This window comes from Psammomys obesus, unplaced genomic scaffold (assembly GCF_907164565.1).
Source record: "Psammomys obesus unplaced genomic scaffold, mPsaObe1.curated_primary_1811, whole genome shotgun sequence".
NCBI classification, from domain to species: domain Eukaryota; kingdom Metazoa; phylum Chordata; class Mammalia; order Rodentia; family Muridae; genus Psammomys; species Psammomys obesus.
In genome coordinates, this window is record NW_026593286.1 from 27477681 (window position 1) to 27488183 (window position 10503).

Here is a 10503-nt window from a genome sequence, read left to right on the forward strand (position 1 = left end):
CAGTCCAGGCTGCTTTCACACTGGTGCTGAAGAGGACCTTGAGAGTCTGGTCCTCTTCCTAATTACTAGGATTACAAGTGGTGGGGACTGAAGCCAGTGCTTCATGCATGCTGGGTAAGCATTCTACCAGCCAAGGTACAGCCTATCTCCAGCAATGTTTGGGAGTTCTGAATTGTTAAAAGTCATAATTTAAAAAAATGATTGATTTACTTTTATCTTATGTACATTGTTGTTTTACCTGCATGTATGTTTTTGTGTGTGTATGGTGGGGGGGGGGGTTGGATTCCCTGGAACTGGAGTTACAGTTTTGAGCTGCCATGTAGGTACTGGGACTTAAACCCAGGTCGTCTGGAAGAGCAGCTAGTGCTCTTAACCGCTGAGCCATCTCTCCAGCCCAAAAGTCATAATTTAAAAAAGATGAACATGACAGCACATGCCTATAGTTTCATCAACAGGGAGATGGCTTAAAAAAAAAAAAAAAGTTGACAATGGTGGCATATGCTTGTGATCCCATCACTGCAAAGGGGTAGGCAGGAAAATCAGAAAGCAAGGACATCCTTGGCCACATTTTGAGTTGGAAGCCAGCTGGGCTTCATGAGACCCTGTCTGAAAATAAATACATAAGTGAATAAACAAAGCTCTGGAAAGTCATAATTTCCTAAGATCAATATTTTAGTTTAAACTCTTATGAACATGTTCAAATTGTTTAATACTACCTCAGTGCTAATATGATGGCATATCTGGAAGTAAGTGTAAAATTTATGTTAACTGTATTAAAAAATGTCTATGAAGGTTATTGAGCTAGCCTATAGGTTACCATTTTTTAGTGGCAGCTGCTTATGTTGCTTTATATATTTGATTTTTCATACAGAGAAGGTGTGATGGAGTTCTTATTAGCAAATCACCCATTGGACTGTCCTATATGTGACCAGGGAGGTGAATGTGATCTGCAGGTATCTAGAATAATTCTGTAAATGATTTTTATTGGCTCATTTTAATTTCATTAGCAGCATTAGATTGACTGTCTGGTAATCCTCTTAAGGACCAATCCATGATGTTTGGAAGTGATAGGAGCCGATTTCTGGAGGGGAAACGTGCTGTGGAGGACAAGAACATTGGGCCACTGGTAAAAACCATCATGACTAGATGCATACAGTGTACCCGGTGCATCAGGTAGTGTTTCTCTTCTGGAATATCCCTGGGTACTTGAATGAAAAGAGGAAAAGATGTGACTGGTCCTGGGAATAGTGGAGGAGAAGGTTTATTGTAGATAAAAGGGAGAACATATCAGAGGCAGAGACATCTGGGAGAGTCCAGAGTGAACAAGACTCTGAGCTGGGTTATGTAGGAGAGGGGCAGAGGAGAGCCAGACAAAAAGGCCAGGAGGGTAAATGGTATACGAAAAGAGCCAAAAACAGATCAGCGTAGCAAAATGGCTGGATTATATAGGAAAGGTCACCTGGGGGAAGGGCAGCCCAGCACCTGGTCTTTAGAAGTTTAGGGTAGGGACAGGGTATGCCAGCTACACAGGGACTGCAGGATGCTTGGAGAACCTGGCGGCCTTGAGATGTTAAATAGGAACTTCAGTTAGCCGTTTGTCCCAGGTTCGAAACCTAACAGTATTAAGTATAACTTAATATTCATATAGTTTCATCAAATAACAACACTGGAAATGATAGCCTTTATTTTGTGGGAACAAGTTAGACTTTGCTTAATTTTGGTGGTTTTTTTTTTCGTATATTCTGATAAAATGTTATTTTGTTTTTAGTCAATGCCAATTTCAGTTGAATTTAAAACTTTAAATCTAGTATTGTGTTATAACTTAACTGAGCTATATACATGTGATTTGTACAATTTTCCATTTGTGTTGCAGTTACAGTTCCATCAGTTACAGCAAAGTTTTATTTGCTGAGTCTGCTTATTATTGAAAATATACTAATGCCTTTTTAATGTTTTGAAAGTCATTGTCTTTGTGATTATGAAAAGGAAAGGAAATACTGTTTGCTAGATAACACATTTTTATTCTTTTAGGTTTGCAAGTGAGATTGCAGGAGTAGATGATTTGGGAACAACAGGCAGAGGAAATGACATGCAAGTTGGCACATACATTGAAAAAATGTTCATGTCTGAATTGTCTGGGAATGTCATTGATATCTGCCCTGTAGGGGCTCTGACCTCTAAACCTTATGCCTTTACTGCCCGGCCTTGGGAAACAAGGTATTTATCTTGCACTTTGACCAACTTGTTTTAAAAAGATTTATTCTGTGTGTGTCAGGTGCGTAGGGGCCCGAGGATGGTTATGCAGCTGTATTTGGAGGACAGAGACAACCTTTGGCATTATCCTCTGGAACAGGATCTATTTTATTTGAACAGGGTCTCTTGTTGGTTGCCATTAGGCAGGACTGGCTAGCAAGAGTCCCTTTGTCTCCAGCACTGGGAGCACAAGCGTGCACCATCACATCCAGCATTTTTACACAGCCTTTAATGAGGGGAGGGATAGCAGCATAATCAAGCCTGACCATGACACATTTTTTATTTCAAGACAGGGTTTCTCTGTGTAACCTTGGCTGTCCTAGACTCCCTTAGTAAAAAGACCAGGCTGGCCTCGAACACACAGAGATCTGCCTGCCTCTGCTTCCCTAAGTGCTAGGATCAAAGGTGTGCACCATTGCACCTGCCTTGTTACATGTTGAATCCGATTTTTTTGGTTTTGTTCTCTTGAGACAGTGTCTCTCCACATAGCCCTAGCTGTCCTGGAACTTGTGGTGTAGATCAGGGTAGCCTTGAACTCACAGAAAATCCACCTGCCCCTGCCTCTGAAATGTTGGGATTATGTTCTGTTGCTCCTCACACCCAGCCATTAAATATTTTTAGGGTAGTCAGGTATGTGTGTGCATGTCATGTGTGGAGACCAGATGTTGACATGAGGTGTCTCCTGACTCTCCCTTCATTTAATTTACTAAGGCAGCAGTTCTTGCTGAGCCTGAAGCTTGCCATTTGGCGTCTCTTACTCTGACTAGCCAGTTTTCCTGTTCTCTGACCCAGCCCTCCATCCTCCACTCCCAACGCCTGTCACTGTCTGTAGAGTACTAGACTGCCATGTCCTCCTGGCTATTATGTGGGTATTAGGAATCTGAATTCTGGTCCTCATACTTGCATAGCTAACACTCTATCTACTAGACTATCCTTCAACCCCACACAACAGGGCTTGTTTTTAGATTTATTTTGTTTGTAAATGTGGGTCTGTGTTAGGTATGAACCCTGTGTGCATGCAGATGTCTGAAGAAGCCAGAAGTGGGCATTGAATCCTTTGAAGTTGGAGTTGGACAGTGGTGAGCTGCCCTGTGGGTGCTGGGATCCTGACTCAGGATCTCTGCAAGAGCAGTCAGTGCTCTTAACAGGGAAAGCATCTCTTCAGCCCCACAGAGGAGTTTTGATGCACTAAAGCTTCTTACCTTTTATTGTGTACATGATAACCTGGTATTGGGAAAATTTTTATTTTTATCGGTTTTGTTGAGCTTTGTTTGTACTTTCTGGAATGATTGATTTGTTGGTGTCTTTGACTACCAGCAGCCCAGAACTAGTTAGTTGCATTTCCTTCCTGTTGGCCTGTCAAATAATATAGTTAATATGGAAGTGCCTTCTTTTTGCTATTCATTGCTATTCTTCTGAGTTCCACTATTTTTAGAGATTTAGAAAGGGAGGTGGGTCTGGTAGTACATGTCTATAACCCCAACACTCAGGATGCGGAGGGTCAGTTCAAAGTCATCTATTACCTGGAGTGTTTGAGGCCAGCCTGGGCTTAGGAGAACTGTCTCAAAATGCCAAGAAAAAAGACTGGTGGGGAAGTAACTAAGTAAGAGAGCTCTTCTTCTCTTAGGACTGGCATGCTAAGTGTGTGTGTGTTTTCTCAGAAAGACAGAGTCCATTGATGTGATGGACGCGGTGGGAAGTAACATAGTGGTGAGCACAAGAACTGGAGAGGTGATGAGGATTTTGCCACGAATGCATGAAGATATAAATGAAGAATGGATATCTGATAAAACCAGGTATTTTCTTAGTTTTTGCAGTTGATATAGACATTTGTGGTCATTTTTTAAGATTTACATATATGACTGTTTTGCTCTTATGGATGTCTGTGTACCACAGTGTTATGGACAGTTGTGAGCCAACATGTGGGTGTTAGGAATTGAACTCAGTTTCTCTGCAAAAACAAGTGCTCTTTGCCACTGAGCCATCTCTCCAGCCCTTGTGGTAATTTAAAAAGAACATTTTTATGTTACAAAATGATATAAACTATTGAAAATCTGATTTTTATAAAGAGAATGGGGAAAAAAAATCAATATTAACAGCTATAAATGCTGGGCATGGTGGCACAAACTGTGGTCTAACCTACTTGGAGGCGGAAACAGGAGGATCTGAAATTCATAGCCAACTTGGGAGACTTAGACCTTGTGTCAAAATAAAAATACAAAGGGGTTGGGCATGTAGATAATTGTAGAACACTTGCCTAATCCATTCAAGGCCCTGGGTTCAGTCTCCACTATGTGGGGAAACAAAGGGAGATTTTTTTTTTCCTTTTAAGGCAATGTTTGTCTGTGTAACCCTTGGCTTCTTGGAACTCACTCCATAGACTAGGCTGGCCTGAGACTCAGATCTTCCTGCCTTTGCCTGAGTGCTGGATGCATTAAAGGTGTGTACACCACCATGCCCAGCTAAGGCAGATCTACGTATCACCACCATTTTGTTTGACACTTTAGGTAATCTTCTATTTAAATAACTTTTTTTTAATAGTTCTTAAACTTGGAAATTATGGTTGCTCCTTAGCAATATTCTACATTTTGTGTGATTTCTTTTATCTAGATTTGCCTACGATGGACTAAAACGCCAAAGACTTACTGAGCCAATGGTCAGAAATGAAAAAGGGCTTTTAACTTACACCTCCTGGGAAGATGCGCTGTCGCGTGTAGCTGGAATGGTAAACATTGAAATGTAGAATAAATAGTGCGTTGTTTCCAAGAAACAACTTTGCCATAAAGACCAGGCATATTTCTTCCTTTCTTCCTTTTAATTGTTTTAGACAGGGGTTTTATTGTGTAGCTCTGGCTGACTTAGAACTCACCATATAAAACAGGCTTCCTTTAAATTCAGAGGTCTGCTTGCCTTTGCCTTCTGAGTGCTGGTATTAAAGGCACGCGCCACTGCATCCATTCTTTTCTCCTTTCTTGCCAGGATTATAATTTGTCTCTATTTGACATTTTGAGAGCCATGTCTCAGATACTATGCTAGGTACATACTAGAATGTAACCTTAGATCACCGACACATGATCTCTGCCTTCCGCCCTGTTACGCTATTGAAAGAGGCCTGATTATTGTTTTACCAGGACTGATATCAGAGAAAACACATACGGGGTGTGGGGCGCCTAACCAAAATTACGGTATCAAGATGCCTTCCCAAAGAAAGTGATTCTAGAACAAACCCCAGGAGTGAATACGAGCTTGCCAGAGCAAAGGTAAAGGAGACAGGGTGGAACTCACTTGTATTGAGTGTGCTTAGCGTGTGCAAAGCTCTGGGTTCAATTTCCAGCAGCTGATAAAAGGGAAAAGAATAGAACAAAAGTTCCCAGATGAAAGACCTCGTAGACAAAGAGCAAAAGCCTAGAGGGAATGGCAGATACTTCAGAAGAGGTTGCATTTAAGGTGCCTATGACTCCATGATTTTCCGTCTTCAGAGCTCATACTGAAGTTCCTTTGTTCCTAAAGACAAAATACACAGCTTCCAGCAAAGCTAGAGTCACATGCCTTGGCTCCATGACACCACTGCTGTGGCTCAGTTTAGACTGAATGAACACCAAAGCCTTTTAGTCAGATGTGGATTACTGTTTTTTTGCTTTGTGAATTGTTCAATGTGTTTTATTGATGAATTTGGCAAAGAAAATTATAATTATTCTTAAAGTATGGGAACACTTTAGAATGTGTATAGTTCAGCTTTAAAACTATACCAAGAAAAAGTATATAAAGCTCATAATCTGTTTCAGTGACAAACTCCTAGAAGTAAATTTATTAGAAATAAATATAATTAAATGGTGCATTTCATTTAAACCAAAAATATACTAAATTCCTTGACTGTGTGAGTATTAATTTTGAAGCTCATAACTTATTTTAATAATCATGTACTAATTAATTTGATTCACTAGAAAAAGGAAAGGAGTTAAAATTCTGTCATTTGCTAATATTTTTGGCAGTCTTTTAAACTTATTATGTTTTATATTTGCTTTTTTCATGTTTTAATTGAAATGGAATTAAATACCTTATTTTCTCTTTCCAAGTCCTCCCAGTTACCCTTTTTGAATATCTCTTATTCTCTCTCTCATTCCCCTCTTTCTTTTTTTATTGAAAAAAATTATATATTATGAAAAATTATATATATATATATATTTATATTTGGTTTTTTGAGACGAGGTTTCACTGTGTAGCCTTGGCTGCCCTGTTCTGGAACTCACTCTGTAGACCAGGGTGGCCTTTGACTCACAGAGATCTGCATGTCTCTGCCTCTCAAGTGCTGGAATTAAGTGTGTGCAAGCACCGCCGGGCTCATTTCAATATATTTTTATATTTGTTTTATTTATATATATTTCATTTGTTTCACTCACCCAGTTCCGTCCAGATAATCACCTCCCTACCTACCCAGTTTTTTGTTCTTCTTTTTTCTCTCTTTCAAAAAAGACAAAATCCAAGAAGGAAAAAAAAAAAAACCTGCAAAATCACTCAGGAGGCAGAGGCAGGTGGATCTCTGTGAGTTCAAGGCCAGCCTGGTCTACCAAGTGAGTCTAAGATAGCCAGGGCTCTGTTAGACAGAGAAACTATCGAAAAAACAAACAAGCTTACAAAATGAAAATCAAAACAAATAAACAAAAGACAAATAAGCAAAAGACAAATAAGCCAACAAATGCCAAAACAGCAAAACGAAGAGAAGAGAGCATAAAAATACCATTAGATTTGTTTTGCGTCGGCCACCTACTCATGGGCGTGGGCCCTGCCCTAAAGTGTGGTTAATACACTTAGTGAAACTCTCCTGGAGAAAATTGATTTTCCCTCTGCTAGTGATTTTTCCCTTTTCAAATGCCAATAGCTTCTTGGTTAAGAGTGGGCTGTGTCCACTTCTCCCTCTCAGTGCAGTGACCCACATCTGCCTTGAACCTGTGCAGCTCTTGTACCTGCTTCGGTCCCTGATATCATATGTGTGTCAGTCCTGTTGTGTCTGGGAGACACTGTTTGTTTGATTATAGTTGTTACGTACATACCTGTGTGTATATAACAGATACACATAGAACATGCTGAGTTTATTTTTGTTGTTTGTGTATATATGATTTCAAGTCTGACTGCTCTTTACTGGACAACCAATAAGAGGGTTCATTCTTGAGGGAAGCTAGTTCTTTTGTCTCCCAGCAGGCAGTAGTTGCCTATAGTGCTTTGTCAAGAGATAAGACTTTGTCCCTTCCATGTTAAAATGTCTGTTGGTATTGAAATTATCCAGGTCTTGCTTATGCAGCCATTTCTAGGAGAGGCTGCTTCACAGCAGACTTCCTGGTACTCTGGCTCTTAGAATCTGCCTGCCTTCTCTTCCATGGTGGTCCCTGAGCTGTAGATGTGGGAGCCATGATGTAGATGTGTCTGTTGTGGCTAGGGTCCCCATGGATCTGGTGCTGTCTGCCTTGTGTCCAGGGTGCTCTGTCTTCCGACTTTCTGTGAAGAGAATCTTTGATGCGGGGTGGGAGCTACACTTATCTAGGAGAGAGAGCTGATGCTTCCCGATGCTTATTACTCTGGTGACTTGAAAATGACTTGTTTTATTTTCTGAAAATGATGGTCTTTGCTCACTGTAGGTTTCTTAGTGACGCCCTTTTCTCTGCTTCTAGTTACAGAGCTTCCAAGGCAAGGCTGTGGCAGCAATTGCAGGTGGCTTGGTGGATGCCGAAGCCTTAGTAGCTCTGAAGGATTTGCTCAATAAAGTCGACTCTGACAACTTATGCACTGAAGAGATCTTCCCCACCATAGGAGCTGGGTGAGAGACAATAAGCTGTACTTCAGGTTCTGTTTTGGGTTTTCTTTTGTGTTTTGAATCTCATGTAGCTCACGCTGGTCTTGAACTCTTTGTAGCAGAGGAACTTTCTGTCTTTAACTTGCAGTGCTTGGATTAAAGATGAGTGCTACTATACTCAGCGGCATTTATTTATGTAAAACAAACACATCTGAAGCTGGGCATGGTGGTACACACCTGTGATCCCAGCGCTCAGGTAGGCAGAGACAGACAGATCACTGTGAGTTTGAGGCCAACCTGGTCAACAAATTGAGTCTAGGACAGCCAAAGCTACACAGAAAAATCCTGTCTCGAAATATCAAAAACAACCAACCATATCTGTAGCATCAGTGTTCAATTTCCGACACACTCTGCTTCTCCAACATATCACTGTACTTTCACATGTAAGTCAAAACCAAACAGCATGAAAGTAGAAAGGGGCATGTTTGAGAAGAGGTACATGAGCAGGAAGGAATGGGAGGGGAACCTGAGAGGGTAATGGACAGTGAATATGATCACATTATGCTTTACACATGTGTGAAAATGGGATTCTATACCTATCATGTGCAGTTAATACATGCTAAGACTTCAGGAAATGAACCTAAAGCTAAAGCTAAAGCATAGAATATAGTCATTATAAGTATTTTAAGGGGAGGAGTGGAGGGAGAGGCCTACAATTGGGATGTAAAGTGAATAAATAAATTAAAAATTTTTTTTTAATTATTTTAAGTTTGATTTTATTTAGACATACCTGCCTGGCTTAGTGGCTCATGGGGTAATTGTTAGTATTTAGGCAGCCTGCTTCTGGGTTGCTTAGCAACCTATGATATCATCATGTGTTGCCTGCCAGGTAGCCACACCTGGCCAGGCATGGTTAAGTTGCTCCTTTAAAGGATCAACCTGCCACTTTGTTGCTCTCTTGCCCTCTTGCTCTCTTACTCTCTCCTGCTCTCTTCCCTTTCTCTGGTGGGGTGCCCCCTACCTTCCCCCATCATGTCTCGCCTTCTCCTTCTCTCTCTCTTCATCTCTATCTAATTAACCTCTTTCATATAAAAGCTGTTGTGTGCATCATCATTTCATTGGTCCTAACACAACCTATGATGTCATCATGTGTTGCCCACCAGGTAACAACCACACCTGGCAGGCAAAGTTAAGTTTTCCCTTAAAAGGATCAACCCACCACTTTGTCACTCTCGTGCTCTCTTGCCCTCTTGCCTTCTTGGTTTCTTACTCTCTTGTTCTCTCCCCTTTCTCTGTCAGGGTGCCCTCCCCTCTTCCCCCTGCCATATCTTGCTTTCTCTTTCTCTCCATCTCCATCTCCATCTAATAAACCTCTTTCATATAAAATCTGTTGTGTGCATTTTCATTTCATTGGTCCTAACAGTAATCTTGAGCACTTGGGAGGGCTGAGAGGAGGACTGCTCAAGTTCATATGAGTCAAAACCAAGCAGCATGAAAGTAGAAAGCCAGCTTGAGCTGTAAAGTGAGGCCTTGTCTCATAAACAAAGCAAAAGGTAGATATACTTTATGAAAAATTTTGTGAGACATGTGTTAACTTTATGTATGTACTTTAGCATGTACTAAGTTTACTTGCCGAGTTCTATGTGCTTATTGTTTGGTTTTCTTCTCGAACTTGAGTTATATATTGTATTTTTAGCACAGATTTACGTTCCAATTATCTTCTCAATACTACAATTGCTGGTGTGGAAGAGGCAGATGTTGTTCTCCTAGTTGGTACAAATCCACGCTTTGAGGCACCACTATTTAATGCGAGAATTCGAAAGAGGTAAGTAATTTAATCTTCATTTAATAAGAACTTTAAAAATAGGTGATTTTGTTTTATATATGGAAATGATATTTTAGGTGATTCCTAAAAAGTGTTAGTTGTAGTGATACTAGAAGAGAGGAAAATTCCTAACAGATTGATTCTGTCCTACCTCCTTGGCTTTCTTTCTTATGTATATGAATGTTCTGGTTTTTCACACACACCAGAACAGGGAATCAGATTCCATTACAGATGGTCATGAGCCACCATGTGGGTGCTGGGAATTGAACTCAGAACCTCTGGAAGAACAGTCAGTGCTCTTAACCACTGAGCCATTTCTCCAGCCCAGCTTTCTTTTTTTTATATAATTTATTTTTATTTTATGTACATTGGTGTTCTGCCTGCATGTATGTCTGTGTGAGTATGTCAGATCCCCTGGAACTGGTATCACAGACAGTAGTGAGGTGCCATGTGGGTGCTGAGTATTGAACCCGTGTCCTTTGGAAGAACAACCAGTGTTCCTAACTACTGAACCATCTCTCCAGCCCTCAGTTTTAGGCTTTTTCATTCCTTTCCTTTCTTCCTTTCTTCCTTTCTTCCTTTCTTTCTTTCTTCCTTCCTTCCTTCCTTCCTTCCTTCCTTCCTTCCTTCCTTCCTT

The 10503-nt window shown here is 40.6% G+C and overlaps 1 protein-coding gene across 1 annotated transcript in view; it reads left to right on the forward strand.

Moving 5' to 3' along the window:
- The window catches only part of Ndufs1 (NADH:ubiquinone oxidoreductase core subunit S1), a 36502-nt gene that overhangs the window by 11537 nt on the left and 14462 nt on the right, over window positions 1–10503 (forward strand). The window contains exons 6-12 of the mRNA XM_055616422.1: window positions 872–953; window positions 1043–1173; window positions 2032–2217; window positions 3915–4049; window positions 4864–4978; window positions 7920–8065; window positions 9738–9866. Coding sequence (XP_055472397.1) covers window positions 872–953; window positions 1043–1173; window positions 2032–2217; window positions 3915–4049; window positions 4864–4978; window positions 7920–8065; window positions 9738–9866 — 924 coding nt within the window. The remainder of the gene's footprint in view (window positions 1–871; window positions 954–1042; window positions 1174–2031; window positions 2218–3914; window positions 4050–4863; window positions 4979–7919; window positions 8066–9737; window positions 9867–10503) is intronic.